The following is a 14,568-nucleotide window of genomic DNA, read 5'->3' as shown; positions in this document are numbered from 1 at the left end:
TCTGGTACAAAACAAACTCTCACGTTAAAAGCCAATTGATATATCATCAAAAGTACAGACTGACATCCACATTTATAAAAAATTTTACTCCAAATAATATTACTCACAATCAAAAGATGCCAGACTTGTAGTTCATTCGTCACAAACACTTTTCGATTTATCTTAATAACCTTCCTTTATATAATCCAAGGACAGATTATGACACTTATATTTACAGAAATTTTTCCTTCAAATGAGACTCGCAACTAAGAAATATTAAACTTCTAGACCACTTGTCACAAGCGCTTTACAATTTACTTTGACAGTCGATGAGAAATTTTTATGAGCCCAGACTGGTCATCCCGAGTTCAACATTATCTAACTTGATTAATTATTTTTTTTAAGGACAAAATATGAGAGACATCTGAAATAAGCATAAACATCTTGCTTCAAAGAGTTAAGAAACCATGGGACTATGGTGCGACGGTAAGGGACGGACTCCTTGGATAATAATGGTTCAAATCTCCCCTAGCACAAATTACATCTTGGAGTTTGAAAACCTTAAGACGCCAGGCAATAACAAAATCATCTTTTAGGCAGAGGAAAAAAAGACGAGCATAGCATCACCGGACAGGACGACACACAAAAGAAACTAAATGTTACTGGCAACAAATACAATTTCTCTAGTCTTCAGATGTCCAGTTCCCACTCTTTTTTCCCCCCTTTCTTATCCACGTCGATGGACCAAAATTTACTAGGCGAAAATAGCCTCGCAGTGTCGAAACTTTTCAAGCAAAACAAGCCATGCATCCAGTACGCTTGAATCCAGTCTTGTTCGAAAATCTCCAACTTGTGGACTTGGTGGGATCTGAAAAGTATGGCAAAATGGAAGAAATAGCAAATCAAATACTCAAGCACACAAGTATCTGATTATTACATTACGACACTATTTACTGGTATAAGCAACCATGTTCCTTTGTACTCTAAGCACAAAAGCACATTTGACAAAACGAAGCTGCATACTACAGCATCGTTTCCTTTTCAGAGATGGGATTCTAAGCACAAAAGTTGAAAGTCAGATGATAATGGTGAGATGCAAAGCAGCTAATGAATGCTTTACCAAACAAATAAAGACAAACTGCCTGGTGGCTTATGAATGATCCATCTTTCAGCAAACAAATAATGGCGAGATGCAATGCAAATCAAAATCTTTTAAGCAAACAGTGCGGTAGCGTAAGAACGCTCCATCTTTCAGTGAACAAATAAACCAAACAAAAAAAAACACAAACCGCCAAGGGCATTCAATTTTGTAACACAAGGAAAGGATAAACAGAAGGTCCTGCAAATTAATCAGTGGTGAGACTGGACATCTCAACATGCTTCCTTTCTTCTTTTAATCTTAAATCAGTGCTAAGAATGACCATCAGTCTATGTTTATATAACTATTTGAGATCAACAAGGGGATTTTATTCCCTGGCTGTCAATTTAAGACTATCATTAATAATATTCAAATTATTTAAATCAATGTTATACTACATTTTAAAACACAGGCCAAATCTTAGCTCATGTATCCATCATTACACTAGAAAAGTAATAATTATAAAGACAAATTAAGGGGCCATTTGAAGGATCCAAGAAGCAGATGAATAATCAGAAATCTGAAAACAGAAAAGAAACTTGAGTGCAAAGCTTCGTAACACGTTAGATATGCAGTGGAATACAAATCACAATGGAACAATGCTAACAAAATAATTTAACTTGGTTCAGCCCTCCAAGTCTTTCTCCTCAAAAATCCCACTAATATGTTCACCTTCAAGAGGTGGAAAACCCTCATACAAAAAGCCCTTCTTTTACAGAAGGATTAACCAAGTAAAGAAAAAGTAAAAGCTTGTATAAATAGTTTCATTCTGAGCTTAGTCATGAATAATGTATGTTAAAGTTTCATTCTGAATTTGATTTTCAGAATTTAGTCATGAATAATTATTTTAACAGTTTCATTTTGACTTTCTAAAATTCCATAACTCAACTGACAAAATTAATAGGGTTATTAATATATCATGCTCAACCCATGTTAATTAGTTTGGAACAATAAGTAACTTTGCTATGGTTATCACCATTTCACCTACTTAACAGTTATACATTCCAGCTATTGTGCTCTGACCTATGTGATGCCTTGTGTATCTATATGTGGGTTTTACTTGAATCCTAGCTTAGAGTACGACAATTATTTCCTCTCTAAGTTGTACAGTCGCATCTTCTATTCTAGCTGATTCAACTCGTCTAACTTTATAATTAGGTTGCCTTTAAATATGCCTATATCTTATTAAATCTATTTTTCCAACTTTATTATCTACTGAAGCCACGTTTAGTTGTTCCTAAGTGGTTTTTAAACTTATTAGTATCACATACATCTATCTAGCAAACCTTGCAATGATACACTCCAAAAGTTGAGATACCTGGAACACAAGTTGATGACAACTTCAGTACAATAGCAACATGTATATCAGCTTCCATGATATACATGATCATGGAAGCTGATATACATGTTGCTATTGTACTGAAGTTGTCATCAACTTAACATGAACACAATAACCAGAATGACAACAGAGATGATGTTGCAATATCAAAATGAAAAATAAAGATAGAAAAAAGATACTCATTACACTGGGAGATAGGATTAAATATCCAGCTGAAGAATGAAAAACAAGGAAAGCAACACAAGAGAACTGGAACCTAAAATTGATGCAAGAGGGAATCTAAAGTATTCATATTTGCATCTTTTTGACTTTTTTTTTAATTAGTTATCTGTTAATTGAGTTTAATTTATTTTTTTTCTTAATTATATTTAATTTGGTCCTAAATCTTAGGGAACTAAGTCTTGTTAGTTAATTTATCCTAAATCTTAGGGAATAAGTCTTGTTAGTTAATTTATCCTAAATCTTAGGGAATAAGTCTAGTTGGTTATTTTTTTTCTATTTAGATTTTTTTTAGAGTTTTGAGAGCTATATAAACCTATACTTAGATGATGTTTAGGAAGAGTTATTTTGATATTGAATCAATTGGTTTCGCTTAAGCCACGTTACGGCTACATCTCTTTCATTCTTCTATTCTCGTTCTTGTTTTCTCAAGAAGGTTTTTAAACCTAGCTTGGGCTACTTCTAATTTCGTTATTTCTCTCTTGTTTTCTTGTTAATTCCTATAAAACTTCACGCCCAGAATAATCTATATTCTGTTCGACATCAATTGGTATCAGAACTCTCTAGATCCCATAGATGGTCGTTGTGGTCGTGGTCGTGATCATGGTCGTGCCAAGCATATTCCGACAAAGGAAATCTTGCACCGTGATTATAGCACCCAAGACGAGATTCAATATCTACAGAGACAGACGACGTAAGATCGTAAGTTCCTTTATTCCCCTTTTGAAAAATCCTTAATTTCCAATCGAGAAGAGATGTCCAAGCACAAGTTTAGTTTCGAGAGATGTCGGATCAATCGCCCCGCCACCTACAACTTTGAGATAACGTCTGGTCCACAATGCTTCTACATCCACCCTTCCTCCTATGGCGGCGGAGACAACCATGAGGATGCGGACCTCGACAACATCGACGAGTCTAATCTACCAATCGTCCGATAGTAGGAGCCGACGAAGATGATGACAAGATCAAAATACTTGGTAATCCAGTTTATGACGATGATGATGAAGTGGTTGAAGTTATCGATGAAATTGATGAGCTACCTTATGATGAGGCAATAAGGCATGAAGTTTTCACATCCAGGGATGACCCAAAAAAACATATTATCGAAGACCAAAATGCAATAGAAGATTCTTAAAATCATTTGGAGAGTGTTGAGGATAAAATCTCAAAACATGACGAATCTTCTCAATTAATTAATGTTGAGGATGGGACTAATGTATATGTTGAAGAAAACAAGTCTTCAACTAATGATGTTCTGGATTCTACTGCTAGTAGGCATCATTTGGGCCAAGAGGATGCTCTTCGATCAGGCATAGTTCCATTGGTAATTGGTTCTTCATAGATTGCTATAGGTACTTCCTACCCTCCACCACCTTCAACCCCACCTGATGTTTCCAATTGTGATTTTGATGGCGGTAATCCAAACATCCATGTCTAATCATTCCTAGTCATGCCACTTCTTCTGATTCTTCAAATATGGATGTGTCAAAGATGAAGGTCAATGCTGCTACAATTTTGCAACATTGCAAGGGCAGTTTCCAAGGAGAAGCAATGCATTCTCAAGGAGCATCTGCTTTTTTTTTCCTTTAGTTCTGATGGTGTGAAGTTTTCAGCTTTTGAAAGTAATAATGGTATTAGAACCATAGGCAATCTTGATGTTGTGGAAGAAGCAGTTTTTAAAATGGAAGTGGATAGTTTCGCAGTGTCTGAATGGCAGCAAGGGAAGGAAGAGGACAAAATTAAGGAGGAGGTTTTGGTGCCTCAGAGCTCTTATACCATGCCTTCCTCTGGTTTTGATGGTGATCTTTTGAACTGTGATAGCTTTGAGATTGCCAATGGTCAAAGTTACCTGGAGACTGCTCTTAAGTATCATCCTGATAAACATACTACACTCATTCTTGCTGAAGAAACTGAAGAGGCTAGGCAAACTATGAAGGATGAAATAGAAAGTCATTTCAAAGACTTGATCAAGAAGCCTCCTGAGTTCATCAGTTTCTATCCCACGATCACCCGAGCTCAATTTGAGGAGCTCAACATGGACCCATTCAAGAAGTGAATGGAGCCAGTAGAGAAGTACTTGAGGGACGCGAAGATGGCCAAGAACAGTGTCCACGATGTTGTGCTCATCGGCAAATCAACGAGGATTCTCAAAGTCCAACATCTACTAGTAGTTTTGCCGATTTAATGTCAAATGATCTTCCTCCTGGGCTACCTCCTGATATTACTTTGAACTCAAGGACGAGTTCTTTTTAACCTCGGGTGACTGATGCAGAAGGGAATCCAAAGTACTCAGATTTACATCTTTTGCGTTTTTTTAATTAGTTATCCGCTAATTAAGTTTAATTTTTTTTTCTTAATTATATTTAATTTGGTCCTAAATCTTAGAAAATTAAGTCTTGTTATTTAATTTGGTCCTAAATCTTAGGGAATAAGTCTTGTTAGTTAATTTATCCTAAATCTTAAGGAATAAGTCTATTTAGTTATTTTTCAGTTTAGATTTTTTTGATGATTTTGAGAGCTATATAAACCTACGCTTAGATGATGTTTAGGATAAGTTATTTTGATATTGAATCAATTAGTTACGCTTAAGCCACGTTACGGCTACATCTCTTTTATTCTTCTATTCCCGCTTTTGTTTTCTCGAGAAGGTTTTTAAACCTAGCTTGGGCTACTTTTTATTTTGTTATTTCTTTCTTGTTTTCTCGTTAATTCCTCTGAAACTTCACGCCCTAGAATAATCTATATTCTGTTCGGCGTCAAAAAATTTCTTCTAGAAAAAAACAGTTCCATTACAAAAATAGGCTATAAATACTCAATTCAACAAAACTAAGAATCTAATGAAAGCTCCATGAAGTGTGATCATAAAATTACCATATGGAAACATTTCGAGATTCAAAGTCTAACCCTTCCATTCTGCCTTTTCTTTTCAACTCAGAAACCCGATTTTCCTGTCAAGTATACAAATATTGCCTTTCAGCAAAGGTATCTCCATCAGAATAACTGCATGCTAATCAAATGTATCAAAAGTAAATGTGTATTTAGGAAAAAGAAATAATGCATGGGCAGGGATGAAATCTTACATGAGTATATAAAAATGATAAAAACAAGAAAGGTATTACAGCACAAAAAGAATGTTGGTCGCATTGATCACATCCAGCAACATGAAATCTATATGATATTAATATAAGTGAAAACAAGGGAAACTATGAAAGCGATAGGTAAAACAACCATGACATTTCACAATCCCGGAAGATTGAATCGGTGACATGATCCTGTTACCACCAGTTTCCTTTGTAAGCATTAGAGATAGGAAAATGGCATGAAATATAATTGTCTCTTTAGGGCTTCTCATTAATATAATTCAACTGCTGAGGCTGCTAGTTTAGAATCAAGATCTATAGTCTGAGCGAAATAAGATATGAGAATTAACTAGAATGTACTCGTTCTCACACGGAACAGCAAATTCAAAATTTTCATCTGCCAGAAAGAAGCAACTCAATGTATTAAACTAGAAAACAAATATGACCTGCTCAAGAATCTTAGCTGAACTCTCATCCACGACTTTAGCCAAACTTTCTAGCTTAAGCATCATCTTTTCATACAAATCTTCCAATTCTGAGGTGTACTCTGTGGCCACAGACCCTACCAGCCTCCCCAATCTATCCACTTCAAACCCTCCTGTAGAATCATCTAGCTGCTGCTGCTCTCTTGCTAACTGCCGGAGTTGGTTCAAGCTCTCCCCTTCCAGCTTGTTCGCTTCGTTGGATCCCCTTGGATGGCAAGGCATCCATGGCAACCCAGACTGTGCGGAGAAAGAATTGTACTGCGCCCTAAACAACGGCCCTAGATTCACGATCTTCATAGATGTCGGCTCGAGTACACCCTTGCCAGCACTAGGACGGAACACGAAGGCCCTGTACTCGTGGGTGTGAACCGCTTGATTCCCAGAGGCGGAGGAGGACAAAAGGAGGAAGATGGAAGGCCGATGTAGGACATCGCGGCATCCCAGAGAGGATCCGGTCGGCGGCACGCCTTGGGCAACATCAATAGAAGATAGGGTTTTAAACATAGAGAAGGAAACGGCGCGCTCCCTCATGGAGAGGCGCAGTGGGGATTGGCGGCGGCCAGAGAACCATCCGAGGCAGGATGCATCAGGATGGACGGAAGACGCAAGGACGCTTTGAATGGAGGAAAGATGGATGCGGCCGAGGGCATCGTAGAAGGAGAACGGAGAGGGGAGGAAGAGATGCCCGGTGACGGTGGCAGCTAGGGGACAGTTTGAGGTGCCGTCGGAGTCCTCGGGAGAAGCAGAAGAGCCGATATCATAGTCGTCAAGCGGGTCAGGAGGGGGGAGGCGAGTAACGTGGCCAAAGAGGAGGCCGTCGATGTCGGCGGGGGCGGAAGCGAAGCGTTGGATGATGGAGGCCAGGGCAGGGCCAGAGATGGAGATCTGGGAGAGAATCTGGGAACCTTCACCGTCGGTGGTGGCGGCGGCGGCGGCGGCGGTGGCGGCCATGGTGATCGGGCAGGTAATCGGTCACTGCGATGGGGGCGGCGATATCGATCTCAAACTCCGTGGGTAGGTTTTCATTTTGCCACCCCAATTACGCATATTCACAATGTTATTTCCCAAAATATTTCATTGGACGTTCATTTCAAACAGTGTGTTCAATTTATTATATAATTTATAAGCGTTCCTGAAATTTCAAATAATAAGAAAATAAATAAATAATAATAATATAATTTTGTTAGACATTTTTTCAAGGAAAAAAAAATAAACTTGAATTTTAAAATCATTTCAAAAAATATTAGAGAAATGCAAATCGAATATAGATTTTTAACAAGTTAAAAACTTTTAAATCCGAATTTATTACTCACATTTTACTTCTCCTTTTAAAATCTTTTAAAAATGACAATAATATTTAAAAAATACAAGACTTTTTTTTTTTTAATCTTTTCATTTTCTCTAAATTTTTAAGCTAAAGAACAGGGGAAAAACTCTTGTTTCCTTCGGCTTAATTATAGGTAATTAAATTAATTGTGAGAAAATATGCGTTGGAGGACGGTAGTTGTTGCAGGTGATCCTTAGGTCGCTAGTTCGAATCTGACAGGTCAGATTTTAATTTTTATACCTCTCAACTAATTAACGAATCGATTTAAAATTTGTCATTCAAGATTATTATTTCTTTAAAATTTAAATTTAAAATAATATGTGTCACCGACCTTAGCTCAGTTGGTAGAGCGGAGGACTGTAGTTGTTGCAGGTGATCCTTAGGTCGCTGGTTCGAATCCGGCAGGTCGGATTTTAATTTTTATACCTCTCAACTAACGAATCGATTTAAAATTTGTCATTCAAGGTTATTATTTCTTTAAAATTTAAATTTAAAATAATATGTGTCACCGATCTTAGCTTAGTTGGTAGAGCGGAGGACTGTAGTTGTTGTAGGTGATCCTTAGGTGGCAGGTCGGATTTTAATTTTTATGCCTCTCAACTAACGAATCGATTTAAAATTTGTCATTCAAGGTTATTATTTCTTTAAAATTTAAATTTAAAATAATATGTGTCACCGACCTTAGCTCAGTTGGTAGAGTGGAGGACTGTAGTTGTTGCAGGTGATCCTTAGGTCGCTGGTTCGAATCCGGCAGGTCGGATTTTAATTTTTATGCCTCTCAACTAACGAATCGATTTAAAATTTGTCATTCAAGATTATTATTTCTTTAAAATTTAAATTTAAAATAATATGTGTCACCGACCTTAGCTCAGTTGGTAGAGCGGAGGACTGTAGTTGTTGCAGGTGATCCTTAGGTCGCTGGTTCGAATCCGGCAGGTCGGATTTTAATTTTTATGCCTCTCAACTAATTAACGAATCGATTTAAAATTTGTCATTCAAGGTTATTATTTCTTTAAAATTTAAATTTAAAATAATATGCGTCACTGACCTTAGCTTAGTTGGTAGAGCGGAGGACTGTAGTTGTTGCAGGTGATCCTTAGGTCGCTAGTTCGAATCCAGTAGGTCGGATTTTAATTTTTATGCCTCTTAACTAACGAATCGATTTAAAATTTGTCATTCAAGGTTATTATTTCTTTAAAATTTAAATTTAAAATAATATGCGTCACCGACCTTAGCTCAGTTGGTAGAGTGGAGGATTGTAGTTGTTGCAGGTGATCCTTAGGTCACTGGTTCGAATCCGGCAGGTTGGATTTGCCTCTCAACTAATAAATCGATTTAAAATTTGTCATTCAAGGTTATTATTTCTTTAAAATTTAAATTTAAAATAATATGCATCACCGACCTTAGCTCAGTTGGTAGAGCGGAGGACTGTAGTTGTTGCAGGTGATCCTTAGGTCGCTGGTTCGAATCCGGCAGGTCGGATTTTAATTTTTATGCCTCTCAACTAACGAATCGATTTAAAATTTGTCATTCAATGTTATTATTTCTTTAAAATTTAAATTTAAAATAATATGCGTCACTGACCTTAGCTCAGTTGGTAGAGCGGAGGATTGTAGTTGTTGCAGGTGATCCTTAGGTCGCTGGTTCGAATCCGGTAGGTTGGATTTGCCTCTCAACTAACGAATTGATTTAAAATTTGTCATTCAAGGTTATTATTTCTTTAAAATTTAAATTTAAAATAATATGCGTCACCGACCTTAGCTCAGTTGGTAGAGCGGAGGACTGTAGTTGTTGCAGGTGATCCTTAGGTCGCTGGTTCGAATCCGGCAGGTTGGATTTTAATTTTTATGTCTCTCAACTAACAAATCGATTTAAAATTTGTCATTCGAGGTTATTATTTCTTTAAAATTTAAATTTAAAATAATATGCATCATCGACCTTAGCTCAGTTGGTAGAGCGGAGGACTGTAGTTGTTGCAGGTGATCCTTAGGTCGCTGGTTCGAATCCGGCAAGTCGGATTTTAATTTTTATACCTCTCAACTAACGAATCGATTTAAAGATTTTAATTTTTATACCTCTCAACTAACGAATCGATTTAAAATTTGTCATTCAAGGTTATTATTCTTTAAAAATATAAATTTAAAATTAAAATATATAAATATACTTGGAAGGTTATTTGAGTGTAATTATGTTTTTTTTATCCATTTACTAGTTTTGGACCAAATTTGTTAAATGATAACTCTTTTGCTTAAATTTTATTTATATTTTTTAGATGCATTAAAAAAAATAATCATACAAAGAGCTTCCTTCACCCAGTTTCCCTTGTTTTCGAGCTCGGCCTTTTCCTCACCGCCACTCTTCCCTCTCTGTAGTGCGTTCTCGCCACGACTCTTCCCTCTCCTCAATGCAATCCTCACCGCAACTCTACCCTTTCCTCTCTTCTCCTTTGTTGGGCTATCTATTGTCGAAGATATTAGGGAATTAACTGAATTGAAATTATACATTTGTTATTCAAGGTTATTATTTCTTTAAAATTTAAATTTAAAATTAAAATATATAAATGTACTTGGAAGGTTATTTGAGTTTAATTATGTTTTTTTTTTATCCATTTACTAGTTTTGGACCAAATTTGTTAAATGATAACTCTTTTGCTTAAATTTTATAAATAATCATACAAAGAGCTTCCTTCACCCAGTTTCCCTTGTTTTCGAGCCCGACCTTTTCCTCACCGCCACTCTTCTCTCTTTATAGTGTGTTCTCGCCACGACTCTTCCCTCTCCTCAATGCAATCCTCACCGTAACTCTACCCTTTCCTCTCTTCTCCTTTGTTGGGCAATCTATTGTCGGAGATATTAGGGAATTAACTGAATTAAAATTATACAAAATCAATTCTAACTTATTTGTCAAGATGACCTGAGCTGATAATCTTAAGCTGCCAGCTGGACTGATTCTGCCAAGCTTTCGGTGGTTCGAGTCGCGGAATCAATGCGATGCGTAGCAGAATCAGGAGTCGATCACTGAGTCGGAAAGAAAATTCATCGAGTAAGGTGTCGAGGCATGTGTTCAACGCAGTTTCCTTAAAACAGATTCGCCCCACCTCTGGCTGTGCTTCGAGGTTCTCTCGGATCGTTTGTTTCCCAGGATACAACAACAAAACCACGAACACAACCAAGCACTGGTTGTTCGTGGTGAACTGAGAATGCACCTGAGTGTTATCACGAGTAGTTTAGCCGAGCAGATGCATATGTAAGAGAGTTTTGTGAGAGAACACGGGTGGATAGAAGTTCGCTCCTTGCTCTTCCTCTCGCTTTCTCTTTCGCTTATCTTCCGCTCTACTCTTTGCTCAAGATCCAACCTCCTTATATAGGAGCTCTCACCTTACCTACAATACATGATCAAATTATGATCATTTAATGTTGGATTTAATGTCATCATTAATGGGTTTAATGTCTTCATTAATGTCGAGACGTTACGAAATCATTATTAATGAGTTTAATGTCACCATTAATACCGAGACGTTACGAAATCACCATTAATGAGTTTAATGCCGCCATTAATTTCACATTAATGCTTCCGTTACACTCTTAAGCATGTAGCAAAAAGATATTCAAGTGGTAATATGTTGGTTTTGTTGGTGCGGGTAGCACTAACGGTCTAACCCAGGTTTTGATGAATGACAAATAGGTTAAGTTAGTTGTGTTGTTGTCTGACACTTTGATCAAGTGTGCAGGAAAAGTCCAGCTAGGTCGACGGGCTGACCGGATAGCTGGCGAGAAGTTCAAGCGGGTCGACGGGCTGACCAGACGCTTGGCGAGAAGTCCAGCTAGGTCGACGGGCTGACCGGATAGCTGGCGAGAAGCCCAGGCGGGTCGAATGGCTGACCGGACGCTTGGCAAGAAGTCCAGACGGGTCGACGGGCTGATCGGACGTCTGGCAGGTAAGTGAGGTAAGTCACTGGAGGGGAGTGACTGCGAGGACGCGTTCCCGGGAAGGGAACATTAGGCGTCGATCCGGCTTAGATCCATTTCGGATATCTAAGTCGAGATCGTGACTAGATTCCGGTCTCGGAAAGACGGAATCTAAGTCATACTCTTGTTAATTTTTATTACTTAGCGTATCTATAAAAATGTGCTTACAATCTGTGCTGCAGGGTTTTTATTTGTCTCGGACTAACACTGTTTTGCAGGTAGGAAACAGTGAGGGTCCGGGCGCCCGGGATGGTTCTGGGCGCCCGGAAGGTATCCAGGCGCCCGGAGGCAAGTTTTATCCCCAGGACGACGTTGACACTTGGAGCATGCTGGTTGGGAGTGTTACGTCACATTCCAGGCGCCCGGAAGGGATCCAGGCGCCCGGAGCAGCATATAAAAGAAGCCCCGGGCAGGAGCTTCAATATATCTGTGTTCTGAGAACTCTGAGTTCAATCACTCTGCTACTCTGCGCTCCAACGACGTTCACAAAGCTCCGACGACTCACTCCGGTTTTCTTTTAATTTATTATTTGTCGGTATAGCTTTGTTTTTCTTTCATTAGCAATATTTGTACGTAAATTGTAATTATCCGAATTGCTAGTGAATTGCCCAACGAAAGTACTCAAGGAGTACGGGCCTTCGAGTAGGAGTCGTCACAAGCTCCGAACGAAGTAAAAATCAACCGTGTTCATCTCTTTACTTCCTTACTTTTCCGCTGCGTTTTAACTCGAGATTTTCGAATCGATATTCACCCCCCCTCTATCGAATCTAACGGTCTTACAAGTGGTCTGATTTGGTGCAACCACCAATTAGACAAAGAGGGGGTCTTTTTAAAGAAAAATTATATATCGTTCGTTTTTAAAATAAAACCTTACGCCTTTCGTTTTTTTTCCTCCAAAACTATTTTTGAAAAATACATCGTCATCTTTTCACTATTATTTAGTATCGATAAAATATTACATTTTCAAAAATTTGAGATAATATTTTTTATTAATATTTTAATAATATTTTATTATTTTTTAAAAAAAAAAAATTAGTGAAATATTATTTTTTCCAGCACTGCTAATCCAAGACCAAGTCTTGGGATTTTGTCTTCGTTTCATTGTGTGCAAGAACAATGTCTTTTCAAGAAGGATGGAACCCCAATGAACCACCACCGTACGATGAAGATTTCAACTACTGGAGGCGAAGAATGGAATGCTTCTTAGGAAGCGTAGATATCGATTATATGCTAATATTGAAAAAACCTTCTCAGAACTCGGAACTGAATAAAAACGTAAGTAAAATTATTTGTAATATTTTACCTAACAATATCATATGCAGACTAGAAAAATACAAGAATGCATATGAGCTGTGGACCCAGTTGATCAAGCTTCACGAGACGCCAATGGAGCTAGAAGATCAAGTTAAAGTCGAATCCGGACTCGAGTCAGATCCAACCGAGAAGCCTGCTAAATTAGGGGTTGCGCTCAAGGTTAGTAATATTTACCAAAACATCCTTACTAGTAGTAGTTTAAAATATGTGCATGTTAATTTGGATATATCTGAAAGTATATGTGAAAATAGTGTATATGACAATACTTGCGAAAATACCCCTAGGACATTTTCTGATAAAACAAATATAATTAATTCAAAAAATACAGAAAATACCCCTAGGATATTTTCTGATAAAACAAATATAATTAATTTAGAAAATACAGAAAATCTGAAAATAATTAATAAATCTAAAAATTCGAATTTAAACCTAAACAAATTTGAAAATTCAAACAAAAAGGATGACAAGGTCAATATCAATCTAGACACAATTAATAAATTGTTTAATAATCTAGACAATATCAATCTAGAAAATTCTATCCAAACCCAAGATAATTTAATTAACAAAAAATTAAATTTTAATGATAAGACTTATTTAATAAATTCCACTAATTATATCCACTTAAAAGGTAAAGAAAATATAAGGATAAAATCAAACACTTTGATAAAATCAAAACGGAAGTTAACAAACTTAAAATTAAATGTTAAAGATAACATATTAAACAAAAATAATCTAGAAAATTTAAAATTAACAATTAATAAAAAGTTAAAAGATAAACCCTTAAAGAAATATAATTCAAACAATTTAATTAACTCAAAAATAAATAAAAACCTAAACTTTAAAAATAAGCTACTAAAGAAAGATAAGTCAATTAACCCAATAAAATTAAAATTGAAAGAAAATTTAAATATTAAATATACTCTTTTAAAGAAAGATAATTTGACCAATTTAATTAATTCAAAATTAAAAACTTAAATTTAAATTACAAATTAAACATTAAAACTTAACTAAAACTAACTCTAATTATACAAGAAATCTTAAAAATAAAAATCAACAATTTAGGGGGAGGCTCCAGAATAGCTGGCACCTCCAAAAATAATTTACCCGCCAGGATAACCTTACCCTACAAGGGTAACTAAACCAACCTACCTGGCAGGTAGTTAGGAATAGAATAAACAGGGACAAAAGTTTAACTTGACAAGTAGTACTGGTGAAGTTTTGGATGATAGTACGTTGGGGAAGCTTGGGCATCGCATGTCTAGAAAGATATGGCTTCGATCTGGTGCATTTGGCCAAGTGGAACTGACCGAAGCTACCCCTTACGGATCCTAACTAGGTAGACCAAGGTTTAGTACTAAGCTCCGTGGATAGGACTATTCGGAAAACCTCGAAGGGTTGGTTACTTCTAATGATGTCCAGGTGACTCACCAAGCTTAGAAGTTTATCCGAAGAATGCCTATTTGTTGAGACCAAAGCTAAACCTGAATCTAACACAAGTTAAACCAAACTCTGTAATTAAATCTAATTCATCTCACAAAATTATAGGATTCCCTGATTGATAATCTAGATCGGGTGAGATGAATAAGGATTAAATTAAATAATTTTCAAATTAAAATTAATTTTCAAATTTCAAATTAAATTAAAATTAATTAAAAATAAATTTGGAATTTCAAATTAAATTAAAATTAATTAAAATTAAATTCCGAATTTCAAATTGAA

General features: G+C 36.6%; 1 protein-coding gene and 9 non-coding genes across 10 annotated transcripts; 9 read left to right on the top strand and 1 right to left on the bottom strand.

Moving 5' to 3' along the window:
• Window positions 1-404: 404 nt before the first annotated feature.
• Window positions 405-7,292, bottom strand: LOC121992808. Its single transcript, XM_042547390.1, has 3 exons — window positions 6,202-7,292; window positions 5,547-5,623; window positions 405-847 (listed from the first exon to the last, which is right to left on the bottom strand). Coding segments are annotated over exons 1-3 (1,068 nt in total). The 5' UTR covers window positions 7,192-7,292; the 3' UTR covers window positions 405-846.
• A 601-nt stretch (window positions 7,293-7,893) lies between these two features.
• On the top strand, window positions 7,894-7,978 carry TRNAY-GUA. Its single transcript is given in 2 exon segments — window positions 7,894-7,930; window positions 7,943-7,978. It is a non-coding gene; the product is annotated as a tRNA-Tyr (tRNA).
• Window positions 7,979-8,242: 264 nt separating this feature from the next.
• TRNAY-GUA lies at window positions 8,243-8,327 on the top strand. The gene is given in 2 exon segments: window positions 8,243-8,279; window positions 8,292-8,327. It is a non-coding gene; the product is annotated as a tRNA-Tyr (tRNA).
• A 97-nt stretch (window positions 8,328-8,424) lies between these two features.
• TRNAY-GUA lies at window positions 8,425-8,509 on the top strand. Its single transcript is given in 2 exon segments — window positions 8,425-8,461; window positions 8,474-8,509. It is a non-coding gene; the product is annotated as a tRNA-Tyr (tRNA).
• Window positions 8,510-8,610: 101 nt separating this feature from the next.
• TRNAY-GUA lies at window positions 8,611-8,695 on the top strand. The gene is given in 2 exon segments: window positions 8,611-8,647; window positions 8,660-8,695. It is a non-coding gene; the product is annotated as a tRNA-Tyr (tRNA).
• Window positions 8,696-8,792: 97 nt separating this feature from the next.
• Window positions 8,793-8,877, top strand: TRNAY-GUA. Its single transcript is given in 2 exon segments — window positions 8,793-8,829; window positions 8,842-8,877. It is a non-coding gene; the product is annotated as a tRNA-Tyr (tRNA).
• Window positions 8,878-8,964: 87 nt separating this feature from the next.
• Window positions 8,965-9,049, top strand: TRNAY-GUA. The gene is given in 2 exon segments: window positions 8,965-9,001; window positions 9,014-9,049. It is a non-coding gene; the product is annotated as a tRNA-Tyr (tRNA).
• Window positions 9,050-9,146: 97 nt separating this feature from the next.
• On the top strand, window positions 9,147-9,231 carry TRNAY-GUA. The gene is given in 2 exon segments: window positions 9,147-9,183; window positions 9,196-9,231. It is a non-coding gene; the product is annotated as a tRNA-Tyr (tRNA).
• An 87-nt stretch (window positions 9,232-9,318) lies between these two features.
• Window positions 9,319-9,403, top strand: TRNAY-GUA. Its single transcript is given in 2 exon segments — window positions 9,319-9,355; window positions 9,368-9,403. It is a non-coding gene; the product is annotated as a tRNA-Tyr (tRNA).
• A 97-nt stretch (window positions 9,404-9,500) lies between these two features.
• On the top strand, window positions 9,501-9,585 carry TRNAY-GUA. Its single transcript is given in 2 exon segments — window positions 9,501-9,537; window positions 9,550-9,585. It is a non-coding gene; the product is annotated as a tRNA-Tyr (tRNA).
• Window positions 9,586-14,568: the final 4,983 nt, after the last annotated feature.

This window comes from Zingiber officinale, chromosome 6B (genome assembly GCF_018446385.1).
Source record: "Zingiber officinale cultivar Zhangliang chromosome 6B, Zo_v1.1, whole genome shotgun sequence".
NCBI lineage: Eukaryota > Viridiplantae > Streptophyta > Magnoliopsida > Zingiberales > Zingiberaceae > Zingiber > Zingiber officinale.
The sequence above is the reverse complement of the archived record's forward strand: the minus strand, read 5'-3'. Positions and strand labels throughout refer to the sequence as shown.

Excerpts from the sequence above, each read along its gene's own strand:
- LOC121992808 (XM_042547390.1), bottom strand. The coding sequence starts at position 7,191 with ATGGCCGCCACCGCCGCCGCCGCCGCCGCCACCACCGACGGTGAAGGT. Across the intron at positions 5,624-6,201 it reads CAGCTAAGATTCTTGAGCAG|GAAAATCGGGTTTCTGAGTT; the intron begins GTCATATTTGTT and ends TATACTTGACAG.